Source organism: Pomacea canaliculata, linkage group LG3, assembly GCF_003073045.1.
Source record: "Pomacea canaliculata isolate SZHN2017 linkage group LG3, ASM307304v1, whole genome shotgun sequence".
Classification (NCBI taxonomy): Eukaryota; Metazoa; Mollusca; class Gastropoda; order Architaenioglossa; family Ampullariidae; genus Pomacea; species Pomacea canaliculata.
In genome coordinates, this window is record NC_037592.1 from 25,763,054 (window position 1) to 25,786,636 (window position 23,583).

At 42.9% G+C, this 23,583-nt stretch overlaps 1 protein-coding gene across 5 annotated transcripts; it reads right to left on the minus strand.

Moving 5' to 3' along the window:
- Positions 1–44: 44 nt before the first annotated feature.
- On the minus strand, positions 45–22,717 carry LOC112559459 (zinc finger protein GLIS2-like). Of its 5 annotated transcripts, none has more exons than XM_025230740.1 (6): positions 22,590–22,717; positions 21,767–21,893; positions 10,297–10,646; positions 6,226–6,428; positions 2,313–2,431; positions 45–1,885 (listed from the first exon to the last, which is right to left on the minus strand). In XM_025230740.1, the coding sequence occupies exons 3-6, from the start codon at positions 10,633–10,635 to the stop codon at positions 1,134–1,136; spliced, it is 1,413 nt and encodes a 470-aa protein (XP_025086525.1). In that variant the 5' UTR covers positions 10,636–10,646; positions 21,767–21,893; positions 22,590–22,717; the 3' UTR covers positions 45–1,133. The 5 variants fall into 5 exon arrangements, with proteins under 5 accessions (XP_025086525.1, XP_025086523.1, XP_025086522.1 ...); XM_025230738.1 differs by having other exon boundaries at positions 21,767–21,914; positions 22,590–22,651; XM_025230737.1 differs by lacking the exon at positions 22,590–22,717 and adding an exon at positions 22,485–22,511 and having other exon boundaries at positions 21,767–21,914.
- Between the last annotated feature and the right edge of the window lie 866 nt (positions 22,718–23,583).

Consider the following 23,583-nt stretch of genomic DNA (forward strand, 5'->3'; position numbering starts at 1 on the left):
TGCATCCAGCACTCTAATATGTTGTGGCAAATCATAGCAAACCATTTGATGTTTTTTTTTTTTTTTTTTTTTTTATTGGAGGCTAATGGTTCACAAATCTGTGAATCAATATAAGGAATGTGAGGCATCACAGTTATGCTGTTGGCGATATTTCTTTTTTCACTTATGAAAAACATCGTACCTAAATATTTAAGTCCATCAATAACAAACATAATTAGTACAAAAATGTTCATTGCTACATACTAAGAGACCAGATGAGTGGGAAGAGAAATTTGTATCATTCTATTCACAATTCAAGTATTTCTGTCATTTAGATTCCAGATTAGTATGCTACACTCAAGAACCTGTTTCTTAAAAAAAAATGCTGTAATAAACTTGAGAAAATATTATTTTGCTGACTTTAAGGACAGGAATTTTTAGTGCCAAAGATAACAAAAACTGTGAAGTTAGTACTGCTAATAAAAGGCATTTCATATGCATTGATGCATAGATTAAAAATACCCCAAAATGTTAGTCTCGTTCTTAGTTTTTACACATACCTGGAATAAGGTCTGACTAGGGCTTGTGTGTTTTTCAGAGAAATGATAAATTATTCAGAATATTGCTAGAAAGAAAAATATCACCAACTGATCTTTGGTAAAACCAATGATGCTATACACCAGTGCAAGTTGACACAGCATGCAACTGTTAACCATTATCAGACATCTGGCTGGTGGTTGAAACTATATTAGTACCTTTTTCTACATCACGGTAGGCTTTAGAGTTTGCGCATGAAATTAAGTTTTTATCTCCTTACTCTCTTATGACCAGAAAGTTTTAGAGAACTGTTATACTTTGGTGGAGGTGAAAGACTAAAGTCCTTAAGTAGTGAAATATGGCAAAATTTTTATGTATCTAATTTTGAAGTAAATGTGTACATATTAATATTACATAAAGTATGTGTTAAGTTTTACTGGTATCCTGAAAACTGGAAATTTTGTATTGAAAAGTAAAGGGATTAAAAGTATGGACCTGGACCTGGCTTAACAGTCAGTCGGTGATAGTAAGCTTAATTTGTTACTAGCAAAATCTCTTACCAGTAATACCATATCACAGTATAGCAATTGTCCCAATACATGTACATGTACTAAATGTCATTTTGCTCCAGCTCTGTGGATGAACCCTGAAAAAGCATACTTTGCGGCTGACATAGAGGGGCTGGGAGAGGCAGGAAAATGTGCTCTCGACAAGTCAAGAGGTCTGTCCTGGGACTGGAGATTACCACTATTGCTCAATAACGGAACTAATCCATTCTTGCCATCCAACTTGGTGAGAGAGATGGGTATAGGCTTGACAACAACTGGCAAGGAATCCGCCACGGGCGGTCCAAAGTGGGAAGAGTAGGACGGAAGCAATCCATAGGGAAAAGAAAAATGAGAGCGATAACTGCTTGGTGGGGGATACAAGCCTGAGCTGTTCAGTGAAAGCAGGGGGTGAGGGACTGAAGCAGGATTCATTAGATGTATGTCCCTTGTCAACACTGGCGGGGAGACGGTCAGGCGACTCGGCGACTGAGCAGGGGAGAGAATCATAGGCATGGAGATCTTGGGCGAAGCCTCTACTTGCTGACCGCCGGGTACAGAAGCAAGTGGCCCGGAAGATGATGATGCGGAGGATGAAGAAGGCGTTGGCGACCTCGGCAATCTCTCTCCTGAGCGGTAAAAGTGTCCATGAGTACGTACGTGCTTGCGCAGTGAGCTGGGATCTGTGTATCTCTTGTGACAGCCCGGCATTTTGCAAATGTATGGTTTCTGTTCTTGATGAGTACGCACATGTTTGAAGCGATCACTTGAATTGGAATAGGCTTTGTTGCAACCCTCGAACGGACATATGTAAGGCTTTTCACCTGAAGAAAAAAAAAAACCAACTGAATTTCAGATCATAAACACGGCTTAAATTTATATGCTGGTACATAATTTATTTCTAAGACAGTACGCAAAATATATCATTGTAGTTCACCTTATATATTTTACTTGTCTTTTTCTTGGCCATATATGAACTATACTTAAACAGTTCACTTATATGAACTCTTTCATTCGTTCGTTCGTTGCTTGACTGGTACCGATCGTTTTGGAGGGAAGTACAATAGACGGGTAGCCTTGTATGGTCAATCCATTGCTGTCGCGATGCTGATGTGGATATCTGTCAACCGCGAATTTTAGTTGACACCACTGATGTATGTTTTCTGTCCTTCATAAGGATTAGAAAGATAAGTGTATTTCTAAAAAGATCACACACAAAATTAAAGGAGCAGGACAGTACTTTAACCAGACCTGTGTGTGAGCGATTATGTATCTTGAGATTTTCCAGTCGAGAAAAGGACTTGTTGCAGATAAGGCACCTGTGTGGTTTCTCGTTCGTGTGAGTGCGTATGTGGATCAGCATTTTGTACCTAACAAACAAAACAATGGAGTAAATTAAGCAACAAAATATCCACTCAAAGTGTCACGTGTTATTAACATTTTCTTAAGATTAAAGAAAACAAAAACATGAGAGTTAATTTGGAAGTTTTTCTGTGACGATGTTAATAATATTCTACTGATATATAATTTTGATATCTTAAAGAATATACATTTTCATTTTTCATGACGATGAACAATTTTTTATTGCCTACTCCAATATTCCACACGAGCACAAATTAACGCCATGTCCATTTTCGTTTCAGCGCACAAATCTGTCACGTGGGTATACTCCGAAATTGCCATGATGTCGTCCTGGTTGAATCCTGTTTGGAAATGTGTCTCGCCTATTCAACCCCTTTTAGCCCCCTTTTGATCGTTCGGTGCAACAAGAGCTTTTCCGTTAAATATGTCCTCTCAGCGAAGCTTTCTTGCCTGCACCTAACGACTTCACTTTGACAACCAGGTGCTTCTGTCTAGTCTTCCAAACTCTTCTGCCAAAGTGGGTGTTAAATTTAGAACCCTGCTCCCCTCTCCCTCCCACAAAAAAGTAAGAAAGAAACACCCACACCGAGATCAATGATCAAGTTGCTTGAAGGGAACGGAGGGAACCCTCGCCTGCACCCACTCCACGATCCTGTTGTCAGTAAAGAACAAACACGCAGCCTGTCATGGTTTTCTTTTTCTTTTTTTTTTTTTTAAACTCGAAACGAGATACCCTACTCCGATAGTGAAACTTATCAGCTCTACCCAGTGTTTAACACTTTTTCCCCTCCTTCCTTCACCACCCACACACGACTAGGTCTTGACCTATGTCTTCCCTCGGAGGCACGTGGCTTAATGCATGACTGTCAATACGTCTTTGATTCTTTGAACTTTATTTTTACTTCGGCGCCAGTTTGGGCAATGCGAGATGGACCGCTGAGATTAGATTTTTAAAAAGACAAGGGAAGCGTTTTGGAGCTTGAAATACAACCTACCTATTATTATCACTGCATTTCTCCTTATCGCTATATCCGCGTTAAATCTGATTCTGACGAACATCAAATATGTTTGACAGGTGAAATTCAGCGATAGTCATTTAATACACAGACCACAATGAGAGAGGTTGCTGGAGGTGTCGGCTAGTCGGAAGCATAGCTTAGTTTATTTCTGCACGGATACCTTCTACATCACGTTTAAGATCGAATGCTCGCTGAATCAATAATTCTTCAGTAACCACGAAGTAAAAGTTTATTTCCGGGATAAGAGCGGAAGTGTATGATGATATCAATAAAGCAGACAAAGTTAATTATCAAATGATTATCAAAAAATCAAATTATCAAAGTTAATTATCAAATAAACACCTAATCATAAGACTAATAGAAAAAAAGACTAATAATAAGAATAAAAAAGGTTGTTTTTATAGCGCCATATCCCAGCCCTATGAGCAAGCGCATGGCGCTTTAAAATGATAATTAATTATAACAACAATAATAATCAGGGAGAAATTGAAGAAACCAACCGAGGACAGGAAAGAAAGGGGAATAACGAGCACAACTCACTGTCAGAGATCTAGAGTTTAGATCTGCAATTGTTTGTCATCGGAGAAGTCGTTAGAACAGATCAAGAATGCTGATGATAATTATACCTCCTCAGGTCACACAAGCTGTAGACAGTTTTGCTGCCTTATATCAAAAAGTTTAGACTATTGCACATGTTTCATCTCGCTGTCGACGTGCACAAACAAGAAACTGGACTGAGATGAAAATGGCGTCGCGGAAGAAAGAGATCAACGGATCAACTGAAGCCGAAGAAGTAAAACAAAATATCACGATCAAGAAATTTAACACAGCCCAGTTACATCGCTAGGATTACGACAGGTCAAATAATGGACTCCAAGATTAAAATTAAAGCAGAAAAGTTTTAAAAATCCAAGAAAAATATTTTTTTACAGGGCTTTCAATTATGCAGTAGAAAAGAAATTACTTGCAAGGAAATAGCTGTGCCGATGCATGGCTATGTTAACGTTGTGTAAATGTAATAATAAAAAACACGGGAATAGACCATAAAACAACGAATGTATTTATTTCAACTTCTTTCTGCTAGTTTTGCGAATCGGACAGCCCGAACAAACCAAACTCATGCCAATCACTGCTAGACATTTTTATTTTTGAAAATGTTCAAAGTCTTCCCGGCACTCCGCCCCAACACCCCGAACTCAATCGTTTTCACTCAGCGTGGATTTATTTGTCTGTTATTCTTCTCGCTATGCGTTATTTTCAGCTACTTTTACTCACATCATTTCTCATCATTCTTCAAAAACTTGAATGCGGATTTAGCATCGACTGAAAATTGAACTCGTGTTTAGAACAGAGCAAAAATTGAACGCGTATAGAGTGAAAAGAAAAGTGACAAACATGAACCAGCCACACAACCACTGCTTTAATCCTTATTCGTTGTTTATGAAAGACATATTCCTTGGCACTGTCTCCAAGGCCAGCCCCTTAAATGGCAAAGAGTTCTGGGTCTTCCGACGTCATATCCTGCAGATCGAGTGGACCCAGCGACTGTCTTGCACCAGCTTGCGAGCGGATTTTGCGCCACGTTTGTACCATAAAGGGCCCTGGGAGCAGAATAATGACAGCCAGCATGTAAACCCTTCAAAGAGGTGTTGTGGACCCAAATCGCTAAGCGAATCCGTTAGAAACGGATGGGAGGGGGAACCATGCAAGTGATCCCTCCCTTCTTACTTCTACTTTTCAAGAGTTAGTAACGAACTTGGCGGGGTGTGGCTGAACAGTTTTGGGGGAAGAATGATAGTAGCAGCTCCTTAAATGCCAGGAGAGTCGGTGAGGGCGGACTGCCAGATCGCCAACCGAGCGCACGCTTCTGTTAATAAATAATGTTGGAGTGCGTCTTGTTTGTGAATGGGCGGGGAAACGTCGGGCTTCCATAACACGCGAAAACATTTTGCCCGAGAGAATACGAAGCAGTGTTCGTGGTGATGGGTGGCTTGGAGATTGATTCTTCTTGCACAAACGGCAACGAATTTTTTTTTCACTTCCATTTTTTTGGCTCTTAAAGCAAAGCCTGCGAGTGTGTTGAGGACGGGTGGGGAGTAGGGGTGAGGAGGACCTAAAAAGAAAACTACTACGGTGGCTTCGGTTGTCGAGGTTTTAAATGGTGCGGCGTTTGAATTTTGCAGGCTGTGACACAGTCCTCGCCAGTAGCATACATGGAAGCGGGTATCCTACGTAGAGGTTAGAGGAGCGGCGTCCAAACACGGAGGTTCGCGCACAAGACTGTTCGAGACCGATGTGACGCAGCGTATTTTCCAAGCTTGACCTTATCATGGAATGGACTTGGAAGGTAAAGGAGAGACTTGGGAATCGCTCACAAAAAAGCGGACATTGTGCTATTCCAAAGCGGAATTTTAAACCACGAGAGACGAATTTTTTGTGGATGGGGTGGTGGAATAACCGGATATGTGCACAGCACTGACGTAGAAGGCTAACCTTTGCGCAGAGACAAACACGATCTGAATGAGAGACGTCATGAAACTACAAGTTTATCTTAAACTCTATCTTTAAGAACAACTTTCTCAAGGGTGCAGCCAAGACAACACGCATGCGCAGAAGAAAAACAAAGGACAGGCATGCGACATTCTCCCAAAATGTTTAACCTGACTGCAATGAACTAGTGCACACAGCTGAAATGAATCTGGAGGTTTCGATTATTATAAAGAATAATCAGAGATTGGGAAAAAAAAGTGAACTAAGCATTATCATCGTCGTCGTCGTCTCACCGAGCGTTGAAGCCTCGTCCTCGTCGCGGGCAGCCTTCCCAGCGGCACTGGTAGTCGACGTCCGGTCGTTCGATCTTGACGTGGCGCTCGTTGACGTGGGCCACCAGCTCCTCCAGGCCCTGGAATCGGCCCTCGCAGCGGGCCCACCGGCACTCGTACATCTCGCTGTAGTCATCACTCGTGCTGGCCGGCGTCACGCGGTCCTGAAACCCCACAGCGTGACATGCTAGTAGTGGTGTTTGTGTTGTTGCAGTAACAACAGCGAAATAGTAACAGTTACCCATGTAACAACGATAGTAACAACACTTTACCATTTAGCAGCAGTAGCAGCTAAGCAACAACAACAACAACAACAACAACAACAACAACACGATTTGATGGTAATCCACTTAAAAGTCCAGCCGAAACATACGGATGGAAAGACAATGAAAATACTTTTCGTTCATTCCTTCACCCAACTATCACCTCGACGACAAACAAACAAACAAACAAACAAACAACAAACAAACAAACAAACAAACAAACAAACAAACCAACAACCAACCAACCAAAAAAACCAAAACCAAAAACGAACGAACGAACCAATCAAACAGACTCTGCGTCTGTCAAGCTGCTGTTAGCAACCATCTGTATTTCTAGGACAAGAACTTTTCAGACGAATGAAAAATATAATGATAATTAAGGTATTGGATAATATTTGGATTTGATTTTTTTATAATGCCAGTCTATTTTGACGTGTGCTTAATTTTTCATGGTAAAAGATAAATGTCCTTTTGGTTACACTGATGCGTTTTGTAAAGTTTTTTTAAATTGCTTGAAGCATTCACTTTGAGAAGAACTTGATCCAGTAGTGTCCTTCAAAGTTAAGATAAGAAGCAGTCTGTGCACTAAAAGAAAAATTATAGGCTGAGTCATACGAAGTTTACAAGCGTTAACAAGACAGTTCTTTTAGAAATGAAAGGATTTATTTTTTGTTTGCGCTGTTCGTGATGTCAAACAAATATTAACAGCTAAACTCGACACTTTTTTGTCGCACTTGTGAAAAAAAAAACCCAACAAAAAACCTGCGAGTCTCTTTTTCACACAAGAAGACAGCTCGGGGCCTTTTATCTCCGATCTCACAATTACTCTTCACTGCACACATCTCCTCTGTTTACAACACGTCACACAACATTAAAACGGCTTTTGCAATATCGTCACCCCTTTCTCCCGACCCATCCATCCCACTCTCTTTACTCCGTGGAGCGCTAAAGCATTTTACGATCATTCAATAGACTGTAGACAAGCTGGATTAGGTTAAAGTATAAAAAAGAGTATTTTAAAAAATCTTAAGCATATCATTTTAACTGAGATCGCAAGTGATGACCCTGGCCGGGGGATCGAACAAACTTTGCCGGGACCGACACGTTCCTAGAGACAAGCACCTGCACAAAAGGATAAGAAGGAGAAAAAAAGTAAAGAAAGAAAAAGAAATCGAAGGTACAGCGAGGATTTTCAGGACGGGGTCAGGTAGAACAGGAGAAGTAATGGGTGGCGGTCTTGTCTAGCTCACACCAGACATTTGTTCCCATAGTTTGTGATGATGACAAAGAAATGAGAGAAAAAGACTACAGGTCAAGGGCATGTCCTCTCGGACACCGCCATAGGGACGCCAATGTCCTTGTCGGACAGACAGACAGACAGACAGACAGACAGACAGACAGACAGACAGACAGACAGACAGACAGACAGACAGACAGACGAATAATTATCAGCCAGCCGGTCAGTCAGGCAAAGAGATCGCGAACAAAGTGGCTGACTAACTAACTAGTAAACTTTCCCCATCCTCCAAAAACATTCATGATAACATGCTTGACGAATGATGAAACTAACATTTATTTATAGAACAAAAAATTGCTTTATCGATAATTCTAACAATTAAGGACAAATAGTATGTACCCAAGGTAATGATTTCATGTACAAACGAATACGAGAAGGACAATCACGGCAAAGATGACTGCATCGTTCTTAATCAAACTGGACTTCAAGTTGAAGAAATAAGAAAAAGTATCAGACCGAGAAAAATGGAGGAGTGAGGGGAAAAGATTAAAAAAATTATTTGCTATTTTATTTTTTATCTCTTTTTCTGTAGCATCGTTGGTTTGTGGAAATACTGTCTCAGATGTCTTGGAATGGTCATAGAGGACAAAGAAAATTCGGAAAGGAAATTTTAGGGTTAGAAGTGACTCAGACATCAGCCTGAAAGTAGTTCTCCGCTAAACTTCCACCTTCTACACTCGCGCTGTATGAAGCATGTGCAACATCGCACGCGCACGCATGCACACACTCAATATCTTTTTCTCCCTCTCTGTCTCATACAGTCAAACTCACAATCTCTCTTTTTTTCTCCTTCTCACACACTAAGATTCACTCACTTAATCTCTTTTCTCTCTCTCACACACACTCTTTTTTTTTCTCTCACACATCTCTCACACACACACTCGATCACTCAATCTCTCCCTCTATCACACAGATTCTCTCACTCATTCTCTTTTTTCTCTAACACACACCACACACGCATTCAAACTAGATCTCTCTCTTTTTCTCTCTCTCTCTTTCACACAATTTCTCTCCCTCTTTCACACACAGATTCAATCTTTCTCTCACACACACACTATCTCTCTCTCACAGTCTCTCTCTCACTCACACACTCTCACACACAACTGACTATACATAGATCGCTTCAATGGAAGCGAACCGCACTGCGGCATGTTAACAGAACACACAATAGTTCGGAATATAATAGCAAAGGTCTTCTGGAAGATCAACACAGGACTGTTGCCCTGTAGCAGTAGACATACACACAGATCATAAAGACCGACACAGCAATCAAAAACGAATAAGAAAACTTACTACTGCGCATGGAAAGAGAACTGCCCTGACCTCCATTATTTCCTCAGGAGCGTGTCAGCCATACTCCAGGCCTATCCTACACTTATTTCAATTTTTTCTTGTTTTGCTGCTTGTTTTCACTTTGTGTCTGCTGTTAAATGTTGGTACCTCCTAACGGATGATCTGCTGTGGATAAATTTACAACGCAGACGACTCGGCCTGTATTATATATTTCTCAGTGAATATCTGCCTCTGATCTTGTCTATGTATGCCGAACAGCCGTTGACATCCTAACAAACCTTAACATTGATTAAGCAATTTTTTCTATTTATTCTGCAAAAAACAATAAATAAAAAAAAAAAAATAAATAAATTACCCTCTCACGGATCTCTAAATACAAACCCTAACCCTTACCTAATCCACAGAGCTATTTCAATGTTTGTTGTCGATCACCAGTTGCACGGCACATTTTTAATTTTAATCAATTTGAGGCCTTTGACAATCAGCTCTATAGAAATAGAGGGTACGATACGCTTTTCCAACTATTTTTTAAAACTGTTTAAACAAGATAAAACTGTTTAAGCCAGACTTACGTGCCGGTAGCACAAGTTTTCATATACGCTTATGCCACACATATCAAGTGACTTAGGAGCGATATTTGAAAAAGTTTCTAAATTCGCTTCTTTAGAACAGCTTTAAGTTTTAGAAGCATGTTGTGCCACTAGCCCCAAGAGCATCAAAAAGGTGTCTGGCATCAGTACCCAAAGTCGTCTGCAGCAACAGCACCATTAGTCGAGGATGGGCTTACCACCATATATATATAGCTGTATGTCCATCATATAGCATTATTTTCAGGTCAAACACTTTATTAAAGGCTGTAAATCTATGAATGTTTTTAGAACCGTAAGGCTACCATCGGTTCTAACCTTGTTTTGTTTAAATTATTCCAATTTTCTGAATGTAGGCTCTTGTTGCTCTTCCCCCTCTTCTTTTTTTTTCTTTTTCATCATCTTCTTCTTCTTATGATGATGATGATGATGATGATGATGATGATGATGATGATGATGATGATGATTTGTTTGATAATTGAAATGTTGATGGTGAGGAGGTTGACGACCGCTACAGCTGTGATGATAAATGAGGAGAAAGTCAATAAAAAAAACAATGAGCAGACGACTGCAGGAGAACCCATTCACAAACCTTTATCCCACTGTCAGTCAGAGGAGGTGGAGGAACCGTAAACGACTGTGACAACATCGTCGGTCGCACGAGCATGGCCTCGGGTAGCATGGCGGGTGAGGGCAGAGGAAGAGGTAGCGGCAAGGAGCTGGGTGTCCCGATACCCGGAGCAAATCCCCCTGCGGTAGTGGCGGCAAAAGGAGGATTGTAGGGGTGAATATAGCTCAGACAGCACATTGGCAGAGTCGTTTGGAAGCCGTTCCTTTTGCGCAGCTCGCAAGACAAGAAGTTGGCCGTCTGATCCGCGGAGATGTGAGGACTGGAAGCTGCCGAGGACTCCTGCAAGCATGGCGGCGACATGGCAGCTCCATCTGAGACAACACAGAAAAAAATTAACTTTTTTAAAAAATCGCTCCAAACTAAATTTTTATTTGACCGTTTCTCTCCACACCACGTTAACTCTCACTATGTCACATCTATTTTTTTTTTCATTGATGGGCCCTTTTCGGATGCACGGATGACCGAGGACTGCAACCATGACACCAGATCACTTACGTTAACAGGTGCTCAACAAATCCAGGGAGTGTTCACACAAGCATGTTCCCAACGCTCAGCGCACACAGGGTGATCACACAATCCTGTGCTAAACAATACACCCATTACCCCCAACACACACAAACAGAGACAGGATCGTCACACAAACGGGTGTGTTTCGCGAACAGGTCACGAAAGCATGTTTCAAACGGCGCCCCTTACACCCAGGTTACTCCCACGAGAACATGTTAAACGGTCTCACAGTCACACTACTCACACAAAATCTGGTCAGCAAGCGTTGTGTCTGTCCAGTACCTCCGCTTGACCTCCAGCAACCCTCCTCGTCCAACGTGCAGAAGCGTGTCGAGGTTCCAGTCCAGCATAACGACTGTGGGCTCTCTAACCTTCAGGAGGGGCGTCTCCCCCTTCCACTCCTGCTAACTTCTCCGTCTAATACTCCAGCAAACGTGTCACATCAAGAAAAAAAAAAACAGTGTGTTGTTGGTAGAATGTTTTGAACGTTAGGTCCTCCCCCTCCACAGGCAGTTGGCACTTCGCATGTCCATTCCCTTTTCACCAACGAGGTTTCACTCAAGGTAGGGCACGTTACCTGGTCTGGCTGGAACCCGCCTGCCGATCAAACACCCTGACTTTTGTTCGCAGTGCGAGGTGCCGCTGGTGCTTCGTCTGTCCCCTTGCCACCACAATACACATATTTGCGATAGTTGTTGACACCGTCGCTTTGTCCTGCCGTGAGTCTCGACAGGGGGTGTGCACTTTTTTTCCCCCTTTCTCATAGACTAAATTACCCCCATGTGTGGCGGCACTCAATTTTCCGATTTCTAGTTTTAAATAAAACTGTCATGAATTAAGGAAAAAAAAATTCAGATCCTAGAAGCAGTCCTAACGGTTTCACGACTCACTGGTAAAGGCGTTATGTGTCACGCCTCATAAAAGCCAACGTTAGGGTCGCGGACAAATAGAACTTTCCCCGAGAGTGTCACAGTACAGGACATATCAATGAACAGCGATGTCTGTCCTGAAAATTATACCAACAATTATGCCAGCACAGAACGCATTATCATACAGTCCTAGCTGTTATCACACAGTCTGGTCCTTATTTTTGCATATCCTTTCAGGCTTAGAGTCAAGCTGTGGTTTCTCCCGTGAAGGGGCGGTGGTTGAGGATGGGATCCCTTTGCCCACTGGGAATTTTCGCCGGATCCACTGGACCACGATGATTCTGTTCTCAAAGATTGGCCCAGCTTTCTTAAGTTGTAGCCGGAGACAGCGACATTTTAAAACTAAGATCGATCACCTTGATGATTACTATTCCCAGAGACCGGATAATATCACATTCTTTGAGGCAATGTCCTTCCCAATCTTTTGTGATATGTTCCTCCTGCGAATCGGACAAACACACCGCACACTGGCGAGAGAAGGGAGACAACGTTTAAACCTTTGGCAAGAAACTGGACAATGGCCGGAAGACCTGTTTCACACTCCTCTCCCGATCGTGTGGTATAGTCGTCTCGGCAGTGAAGGGTGCGTCGTTGGAGCCAAAAGGTTCACTTCAGGTGAAAAGAACCACAACAATGTCCTGTCGACACTCGCGCCCTCGTGGAGTGCTCGCCCTTCCGATGTCTCTCTCCCGACTGTCGACTTGCTGAAAGCGGTCAGAGGCCGACCCAGTCCGCACCCCGCCAAACCCCCTTCTCTCTCTCTCACACACTAACATGCACCCCCAATAAATTCGGAAGAATGCGAGTCCACCCGAATTTGGTCCCGAAACAAACAGCCGGTTATCGAAAGTGGGCCAAGAAAGAGTGTGGTAACCTGTGCCCGGCTGTCCCTGCACCTGCCTGGGCGCTGAGTGGGAAAGCAAAAGCAGGGAGGATATAATTTGTGAGCAAAGTCAATAGGGGGTAATCTAACGAGTGGCTAGCTTTACAGGCCACCTCGGATGGGTGTGTGTCCTCTGTGTGTGTGAGGGGGGAATCAAAAAGGTCTGGTGAGTGACAGGAGGCGAAAGAGTGGCATAGGGGTTTGGGAGGTAACTCAAGTTTAGGAGTGTGTGGTGGGGGGTGAGGTGAGTGGTTGTGGTAAGGTAGGGCGTATAGAGATTGATTTGAAGTACCGTCAGGAATCGGTCTTCACCTTAAGCAGTTTTCGATAACGAGGGGCGCGCGTGTCTCCTACAGTGGTACCCCTCTTGAGGTACACCCGTGGCGGCAAGAAAAGAAATGATAAATTCTCCCGCCTCCCTCCAACACACGACCTTATCCTTCACCGGCTCCTCACCATCCTCAGTCCTCCTCCTCATCAGCAGCAAACCGTTCTTCGTGTAATCCAAACTACATACAAAAGTACAAACGAATCTTCCAGATGGCCGCGAACTGAACATTGTGGCGGCTAACCTCGTAACAAACTGAATTTATTTCTTCTATGTATTTATATACATGGATGGCCATATTTTTGTGACATCCGTTTATCGAGCAACCTCACTGGCAAGTATGTCCTCGACGGAAGTCAAAGTCGGACATGCACATAAACCTCAAGGAAACTGTCAGAAGTATTCAAAGATTAAAAAATGTCTGGAACTACTGTCTTCTTCTTAAGCATTGGCTAGAGGGTAAGGGAGGCAAGTGCCACATGAGGAGCGACAACTCTGCATTCCGGCGTAGGCTGGTTGCTGATCGTCAAAACCAAGTGTCATCAAGCATCCATATCATGGGTGGGTCACGGCACTCTGGGTATACTTCAGGTTGCAGACATAACAACACACTTTCCTAATATAAAAACAATATTTTTGCGACCTTTTGAAACCAATTGTTGATCAGGAAAAAACTTTGACACGGTCAAGAAATACTAAAGTCGGATTACTCTTGAAAAAGGTCGGATTACTCTTACTGAAGGCAAATAAAATAATTATCTCCAGAAAAGAAGCAAAAGTTGCTGCAGACAATAAGGACGTTGATGTCAGAGACACGGAAGAAGACCAAAACTAAAATCATCATTAACATTTCGAAAACCGTTTGCTGCAGACAAAAATGAAGTTGCTGTTGCTCAGGAAAGCAAGCTTGTTGTCAGAGAGATAAACATTTCTACAGACTCTTACAAAAGACAAATCATTCCCAACATAAATCAGAACATATTATTTTACCTTTCAAAACGAGTGGTGTAATACTTATCTTGAAGTCCACTCCATTCCAAGACCTGCAAGATAACCTAGCAAAACAAAAAATCAAAACATAAAAAAAACACCCACGAACCCTCCAACATCTGCCCGAAAGAAAAACCACAATAAAAAACACCTGTTGAAGTTAAAAAAAAAAAACCCTCCAGATGATTCCCATGCCATAGATCGGTTCAAGACTTCGGAAACTTCTTACATCCACGGCACGCACTTTTAAACAACCTCTTGCCACCAATGCCCCTTTTGCGTAACGGCCAGGTCTAAGATCACCTGTAAAGAACCTGAGACGCCTTCCACTTAAAGGCCCTCACCTGCGGCTGAGGACCACAAAGGTATAGCCACCTGCGAGGCTTCTGTTAGCGCAAGTATCAAAAAAAAAAAAAAAAAAAAAAACCCAAACCTTAGAAAGCAGGCATGTGCAGGTCTCGGAGTTTCCTTCATCTTATCGCGGGGTAGCTTGGAGCAGTTGGAGGGGTAGTTGAGGCTGAACTATCTCAGTGGTGACGATGCTTAGGGACCATGGGCTACAAAATAGATGTGCACCTTAGTGTTAAGACTGTTCGTATGACTGTCCAGGCAACAACAGCAAATCCTTAGTTCATTCATGCCTGTTCCCGTGCATCGCTCTATCGCGCCATTCCTATACGGAGTGGGAGGGTTGGAAGATGACTCCACCTCTGAGTTCTTTTAAGTTTTTCCATGTCGTCGCCGACAATGATGCTTGCCGATGAATGTTTATGTATTGCTAATCACGTTAAATGTGTACTCAATCCTGTGCTGAGTAGGAATACACCAGTTGCGGATTCATGTTTTGCGACAGAAAGACTGAATAACCCAGCTGTGGGGTTGTGAACTTGACGTTGACTTCTAAAGGGTTAATTAAGATGTTATGTTCCGCAAAGTGCTTTGAAAGGGGAGTGTGAGATCTGTCGGCATTGCATTCAGTGTCACCTCTCACTCACTCGGTGAGGCCTGTTTTTTCATTCATTGCTACTCCACTTAACCATTTCGAATAGAATTGCAGAGAGTTCTTTCGGCTGGGGGGGAAACAAAACAGGATTCGGTCTGACATAATTCTCATTGAAGTCAGCACCTTACAGACAGAATGAAAAAAGAAACTTCCCGACACGTCAGACATGACACTGCCACTGGCAATCTAGGTATCATGACATGACACTTCTACAGTCGTCTACAGTATACACTGGTTGTATAAGAAAGCATAAATTATATTGTGCATGACGTATAACGGTTTACAGCTTCTCAAAATATTCCTCTCATTATTTAAAAAATAAACACTCTCTAATCTGACTCTGCTCACTATTTAATATTAAACTTTTTTTCTGTATTCTTTTATTTATCATTGATATTCTCCTGAAGTTGATTGGTTCTTTTGAGACTGTCTTTCCCATGTCACACAAATAGCTTCGGCCCGCGTATAGGGTCGCTCTCTCACCTCTGTGATGGCGCTGGGTGTAACCAGGTACCCCAAGCAGTGGCTATTCACAGACGGTGACAGCCAAGTGCCAGCTGCAGTCGTCCTTCCTTCACACACACACACGCACACACATATACACACACACACACGCACACACACACATACACACACACGCACGCACACACACGCACACGTCCGCGTTTTCGTTCTTCACAGGCACTAAGCATGCTCCTCTCGCCTCGAGCATTGTTTGAGCGATTGACATTGTTCGGTAAAACCCAATGGTCGTTTATGGATAAAAGGGCTTAGTGACATGAAAGGCAGGTGTAGGTGTAGTGTGGCAAGGTTTTTAGCCTCGAGACTTTCTAGAGTGGAACAGGTGTCTGTAGTAAAAGGTGCTTACAAAAATAATATAAAAACCAAGTTCAAGACAGTGGCACCTCATTGTATCGCCAGCGGAGATCGGCAAACTATAATAGCATCTAGTCTTGCCATAACTTTCTGTAGCTTAATATTTAAAATTTCTGTTAATCAGACTAAAGTAATAATAATAATAATCTCCACTAAACACATGGGTGATAGAGTATTTGTCTATTTTTCTTTAGTCTGGACAGATTCCGGTCTGAAACTGGAAATAATGAAACAATCATCAATATAATATATTAATTGTATTTAGTTTTGTATTTGCAGGCGCGCCCATGCTTCTGTCAACAACAACAACAACCAACCACCACAACAACACCAACAACAACCACAACCACCATCATCAACATTTCGACATCTACCAGTATTGCCTTCAGTCGGCAGCCAACACTAAATTACTAAATCACATCTGTTCACAATAGAGCGAAATCGCCGCAAGGTTGAAGCACTTACCTACTAAATAAACCAACCAACCGCTCACATCCACAGCAAAGATAGCCGACATATTGTGTCCCAGATATACAGATTTGCACACAAGTGCAGACACATTCAAGACACAAACATAAATAAAATGTTACGGTCTCCTAAAAGAGACGTTGACAGTTAAAGTTCAAGGAAAGCCACACCCTTTAGAGCAGACGGGAAAGTTTCGAATAAACCTTTTTATTTTCCTTCCACGTGCGTTGAGCATAGGAAAAATACTTTATGAGGCTATGTGTATGAGGTGGGTGTTGGGAGGTTGACAAGAAAGAAGATGCTGGGGATGAAAATTCATCGAAAAGATCAGTATTCCATCTTGTCAGAAAATGAACACTCATCCACAGGGCGTTTCTATCTAACACGAGAGAGAGAGAGAGACCGCGTTGAAAAATATTTTGACGGATTCTTCACCGATGAAGAAGGATAGACTAATTGCGAGAAATATTGTGACTACAATGCGTTCACTAATTCGCGAGATTTTGCGAGACTTCTACGAAAGTGCAAGACGGTTTTCCAAAACAAAGGTGTGTTATGCCAGCTCCCTCTACCTGTACAAGGGAGGACTGCACAAAGAACAGCAAGGGGTGAGACAAACAGAAGGGGGTGGGGAAACCCTTGTTGGCATAGTCAATGGGTCCCATTGTGCTGGGGACTTTAAGATTCGATGGCAGCTGATAAGCAATCAAAGGAATAATAAAAAAAGCCCCCGGCAATCAGTTGTAAGCTCCCCTTTGCAAGCGCGCACTCGAAGCTAGAGTCTTATTGGGGCTAAACTTTAAGCAATGCAAATTCAGGTAAAGTCCCTGTCAGGTGTAAATCAGCGACATACATGCATGGGGGGTGGGAATAAGGGGGGGGGGGTTTAGCTGGTCGCCGCTGTTCCGCACCCTCCCAAACTATCACCCTCCCATTTTCATCGGGTGGCCCTCGAACATCGGTCACCGACCATGACAGCGACTGCATATCACCTACACACTTTCTTCATGACGAGGTGTGTGTGTGTGTGAGAGAGAACACGTCAGTTGTTATGTAAATGAGTGAAATGAAGGGAATGAATAAATCATGAAGACATGGGTAAGATTATTCAATTATTTATTTAAAACTATTTTGAATCTCTAGTACTGTCTTTACAAAAAGATGGCTATGCATTGCTGGTCACTTATTTATTTATTTATTGAACAGTATGATTTTGAATTCATGAAACACCTGTTTTTCTGTCTCAAATGTCGGTTAAGCAGGACTATTGCTGTAATCAGTGTGCCTCAGCCAGCGAGAGACTACAAACAGGATGTGCAGCTGCCCAGTCCAATGAAACCACTCGAAGCTGTAATGAAACCACTTTCCCAGCTGTATCCGGCTCGGGCAGCCTTCGTGCTAGTAAGAACTGCTGCTACCCTGCTTCCTGACTTGAGACTTTCTAACTACCCAGCTGTCATCCAGTGATCACTGGACAACCAGTATTGTCATTATTATGTCACTGGCAGAAGTCCAGTGTCTTACAGTGTCTGACTGATACAAACACTGATGTACGTACACTCGGTCACCCCAACAGGTCGGCAGGTCAGCCTCAGAATTGAATAAATAAAAGTTAACATTTTTTTTATAAAATGGATTGTTCTTGCGAGCCAGAGACCCCCATTTAGTCCCTATACATCCGTTAAAATACTTGCTCAGATTTAGAGTAAATTTAAAGTAAATGTTTTAAAGACTCATTAACCAGCAGTAACTGTTATTAACTTTAATATTTGAGTAGATCAAAAGGAGAGGGATTTGTGACATGACAGTAAAATAAATATGTATAACATATTTTGGACTGAATGGTAATATGAACAAAGTTATGCAGTACCAATGCTGTCTTTTTACCTGCTGACTATTATAAGGACTTTGTGATGCTATATTTATGATCTTTTCTCACAAATTTCATTGTCAGTCAATGTGAGACGCTTGCTAGTCGCTCTCATCGACACCGATGTTCCTGCTTTGTCAAATGCTATTTGTCAATAAACAGAAAATCATAGAAACATAAATTTTAAAAAAATACTGTACTTACCAAACAAAGTGCAGCTTTGCGAGTATAGAATACAGCGTGCGACAGACAGGAGAGCGCGGTGTGAAAAGATGTTAAACTGAGTGTGATGTAGTTATCTCTGATGTCCAGCAGTCCAAGCTTTCTTTGGTCCAAGGACTCCGAGCAAAAGGGAGAAGAAAATAAAGTTTTCTGGTCAAACACACGGCGACTTGGACTTGACTGCTGACTCATAAAGATGTCGGTCTTTACTTCCAAACCCCAATCAGTTAGTTCCATGAAATCCTATCCACGTCGACTCTTCCAGAAACTGTCCTCTCCCTTCCTCTCTTGTCAGGTGGACAGCAACAATGCACTCCGGCCCTTGGGTGGAAGTTGCTGTCATTCACAGTCAGGCCTGACGAGAAGGGGGAACAGGAGCGTCTGCCTTGGTCAGTGGATATATATATAAGTTGTTTGTTTGGTGATGGAGAAACTGGAGGAGAAAGTTTCACTGTGTAAAAAACCACCTTTGACATCTCTCGCTGAAACGTGCAGCACCAGGGGCGGGCCCCCATCTCTCGGTTCACAGAGTGACCACACATCAGTAACATACCTACCCCTTCACTTCAATACCGATTAGCTTGCAGGCCACCCTAGTGGCACATAAATTCAGCAATCTTCTAGACGTTCATGCGCGATAAATCCTCGGTGTCAAGCGACCTTCCGACTCCAAGCGTGTCCAGCGGAGGATTTTTTCCATCTTCTTTTCCTTTTCTTTGTTCTTTAAGAAATCCTTACCTTGGGCGAAGAGCAGAAGAAGGTGAGAGTGGAAAGAAAGATAATGACTTGCCGGCCGATGTATTATTGCACGGCGATGCTGGTCTCAGCGGAGGTCGTCCGATCATCCCCTAAGGTTTTAAGTTACATGTAACTCCCTGGTGTCACCTTCTTTGGCTATGGTTGTCGGAGTGTCCTCTTCCCTACTTCCCGGTGGCATTAACTTTCCTCCCTACCTCCTACCTACCCATCCACCCACCGCACTGACACCGTCTGTACTTTCAACTTCATCATCCTCCCGCTCCAAATTCCTGTGACTGGCTGTGACACCACCGTGATAAATTTATAAACCTAACTATTTGCGGGACATCAATTTTAGAAATGTTTTTGTAATGTATGTGTTCTTATTTTACTGGCTGTGATAGTATTACTGGCACTGATGTGATATCAAAGATCTGCTGTGTAGACCAAAGGTGGACAAAGTTTTCTTTTTTCTGGCCGGTCTCAAAGTTCTAAGTCATTGCGGCGGGTCGTTCAAATGGTATCCAGGTGTTAACACAACAAACCTAAACGGAATGTACAACAAATGAGTACATAATGGCTTTCCCTTACCGAATTTATTGTGTAAAGGAATCTGTTTGAATTCGCTCACAAAAACATTAAAACCAGCCTCTTCTTCGAAGGGAGCCGCATCTGATGCTCTCTAACGACCATATCAGACATGTCAGCCGTGTTGTGTTATCTATGTACCTTATTTGTGTGAAACATGTCACGGACTGGCGATTTCTAACGCTGTTGTACTTGATAAAATAAATTTGAATAAAATTAACCTCGGGTGATTTTTTTAAAGAAATGAAAACAAGTACATTTCACATTTGGCAGATGGGCCCATCCAAAGACATCCACATGCCATACTTTGCCCACCCCTGATGTAGAGTTGTAGACTAATGTAGTTTGTTTGGTGATGGAGACACGGGAAGAGAAAGTTTCACTGTAACTATGAAAAAAAGCATCTTTGACCTCTCGCTTAGAGGCTGCAGCACCAGGGGCGGGCCGCCATCCTCTCGGTTCACAGAGTGACCACACATCAGTAACAAACCTACCCCTTCACTGTCAATTCCGATTTGCTTGCTTGCCCCCTAGTGGCACATTAAATTCAGCAATCTCAATGCACGACCGTTCTTCTAGACGTTCATGCGCGATAAATCCTCGGTGTCTAGCGACCTTTTCGACTCCAAGCGTGTCCAGCGAGAATATGATACCTCTGAGTATACTTTCCACCCCAGGCCCGCCAGGTCTATACTATAGTGTACAGCCTTGAAACTCAACATCTGCATGTATAATGCTTGGATGTTCCTTCTTCACACCTTCTTCAAAAGACAGAGAAAAAGAAAAGAAGAAGAAAAAAATCCATTGACCAAGGCAGGACCCCCTTCACGGCCGCGGGCCCGGGTACACCAGACCTATCTCTCGTCAGGCCTGGGGAGGAAACGGCCGTGCGAACAAGTGTCCATACAGAGAGTTTCACTGGACGAGATCCTGAACCAGGGTCTACCTCTGCAGTGGTGACAAGCGAGTGTTTTGACCACTGTACTGCTTACCACCTTACTTTTCTCGAAGACAGCTTTATGTAAAGGAAGAGGAGGGGGGGACTCCTCACCCTCGCTGCCTTACTTTCCCCAACACTTTATGGAGTCAGCCACCCTTTCCCAGCAGCTGGATCAACTGGGTGATATTGCCCCACGGGTATCGAACACAGTGCCTCTTGATCGGACTCTAGCAGCTCGGCTGTCCGCTCAAGCAGATGATCAAATGCAAGCCTAAGGCTGTCAAGGGGGTAGTGTTTACCTCCCTAAAAACACGAGAAAAATATTTAAGAGTAAAATTGAAGATAGCTGGGGGAAAAAAAACTAAAGTTTACAACGAAACTTTTTCATAAACAGCTAAAAAAATTCTAATGGCCAGAATGTTATCATTTAGAGATTTATGCCAGCCCAGTTGTTTGCATTTTCGATTACATTAAATTTGCACCGATATGTTAAGCCTGCCTATTGTCACTGCCGAGAAACACAGAATGTGATAGTACAGTGCTCAGCAGCTCATCACAGAATATTTAGAGACATGAACCAGACATAGACCTGTCTTCTCCTCGAGTGGCCCTGGGCGCGAGTGACAGAGAAGATTAAATTGTGTTTTATTAACGAACGATACATCATCCTAAGGACTTAATCCTCGGTGATCGCGCCTTGCTGTGTGTCAGAACTGATCGGATGAAGTCATGATAGGTGTGTTTACTTTGTTGCTCGGTTATCTGGATCTCTTTGCCTTGATGAAAAAGGAGAAGATTTAAAGACAGGCCATGTGTGAATAAAACTCTCTCTTTCCCCTCCCCCAGCGAACCAGCCGTCAACATGAAAAAGCACAGGTAAAACTGCGGGAGACCCCCGACTGCGAAGTAAGTGCATTTCAATAAAAAAAACCACACCCCCACAGTCCCACTTACTCTTGTTGCTGACGACGACGACGACGACGACGACGACGACGACGACGACGACGACAACAACAACACACATGGAATGAGATTGAGGGAAGATGTGAGAGTAGGAGGGAGAAGAGAGTAGTTTAAAGAGATATCTACCCTGAACATCGGTCCTGCTGAAGTTCAGCTGATGATTATTATCCTCCTTGATAGGGACGGGTGCTCTCCCTTCCTCTCTCTTCTCTCGTACTCGTGACTCCGTTAAGTCTTCGTCCTCTAGAGTTAGCTTCCCACACACAACCATTTCCTTCAATTTCAAATGTCACAGTGAGTAAGGGATTGGAGAGAAATACCCAGACGGGATATGCAGACAGAACAATGTATTTTTTTAGTCCAAGCTAATGAGAACGATAATTAGACTTCTAAAAATCGTAATGAGAAAGTTAAGGAGTATCAAGAGTTTACAAAAGACGTGTCAAGGTTATGTCACAGAATGAAATTGTATACTGTTGTAATGATTTTGAATACTGATAAGTCACGGGCAAAATAGTCTTTGTAGCTAATACTTTAATGCTTTCGACCTTAATATTTTTTTCGGTCTTTGAAACATACGAATGTCACAATGGAAATTTCTTACGGGAAAATTTAAACGTATTTAACATAAAGCCAGACACACGAGGCATTGATATTGACACTAACTGCAGCTGAGAAAAAGGGTGAAAGAATGATTTTTATGTGTGTGGGTGCGCGCGCGCGCCCATAAATGTGCACACGACTTCTTGCTTGAATGTATATGGCATACAGGAGAGTCAGTAAATAAATTTGACATTTTTATCATGGACAAATAAAGTCACACAGTAGACCAAATGTAACATACCTTAGACAGCATCCTCACACACACACAGGGAGACAATGCCCATTCACGACACCAGACACATTACACTAAATGATCTTAAGAAGACATTTGACGTGGCGGCCTCACCTGTTCTTACCTGTGACCGTCTCGCCACCGCACGCACCCCCGTCAGGAGTGCAGTCAGCAAAGTTCTGCAAGGCTATCGCTTCATCTGCTGTCTTACATTCCGCGTATCAATACTGGCCGATTGCCTCCATTGTGTATGTTATGTTAGCCTCTGTCTTGTCGTGCCATTGTAGAAACCTTTGCCATGATGCACAAGGTCTTTGTACAGTAGCTTTGAACAACCCCACCACCAACCACCCCCTCAACACACACTACATTCGTTCTACATGCTACTTCTCTCACCCCAATCCCCACGCAACCCAGTTACAACCCACTTCAAATCTATTCGTGTTAACTGAAAACCTTGACATTTTGATTTCTGTCTTGACTGAAACGTGCTGTTACTGTGGAGAAATGGGGCAGTTTGGTGGCGGGATGAAAGGAGAGAAAAAAAGAGAAACAATCAGAGACGACTGGGGGTAAGAGAGGGAGGGCTTGAGGGGGCGAAGCTCGGCGACAGGGGGTGTAACTCGCGTAAGGTTAACTCTGCGATGTCAAAGGGTCGCCACCCTAGGCGTGGGGTCTGATCACAAGTTGCACACACCTTGTTCCCAGCCACGCACCGTTGTGTAACGAAGGGTGGACAAAGCGGGTGGAGAAAAAAGGCGGGCTTCTCCGGTCGCCAGCGGCATTGCTGCTCTTGCTCAGGCTCGATGCATCCTGGTGTATGGACCATGTTTGATGCCGAGGAAGGCCAGACAACAAGCTGCTCTCTTCTGAGCAAGTCCGACAAAAAAGCATGTCAGAAGACGTTGCCCTCTCCTGGACACGTCAGAAGAAAGCTGCGTTCACCTAAACATTGTCAGACACCCAGAAGTACTGTTAAGTGTGATCATAGGCACAGTAAAGAACTAACAGAATGAGTTCGAACTTATGTTCATAATAAAAATTTTCAGTTTAATCACGAAATTGTGTTATTGGACTGCTTGCAGACGATTTTTTCCCCATATCTACT

Coding starts and splice junctions, on each gene's coding strand:
- LOC112559459 (XM_025230737.1), bottom strand. Junction 2,432..6,225: donor GGACGAGGCTTCAACGCTCG/GTGAGACGACGA, acceptor TTTGTTTGTTAG/GTACAAAATGCTGATCCACA. Junction 1,886..2,312: donor ACATAATCGCTCACACACAG/GTCTGGTTAAAG, acceptor TTTTTTCTTCAG/GTGAAAAGCCTTACATATGT.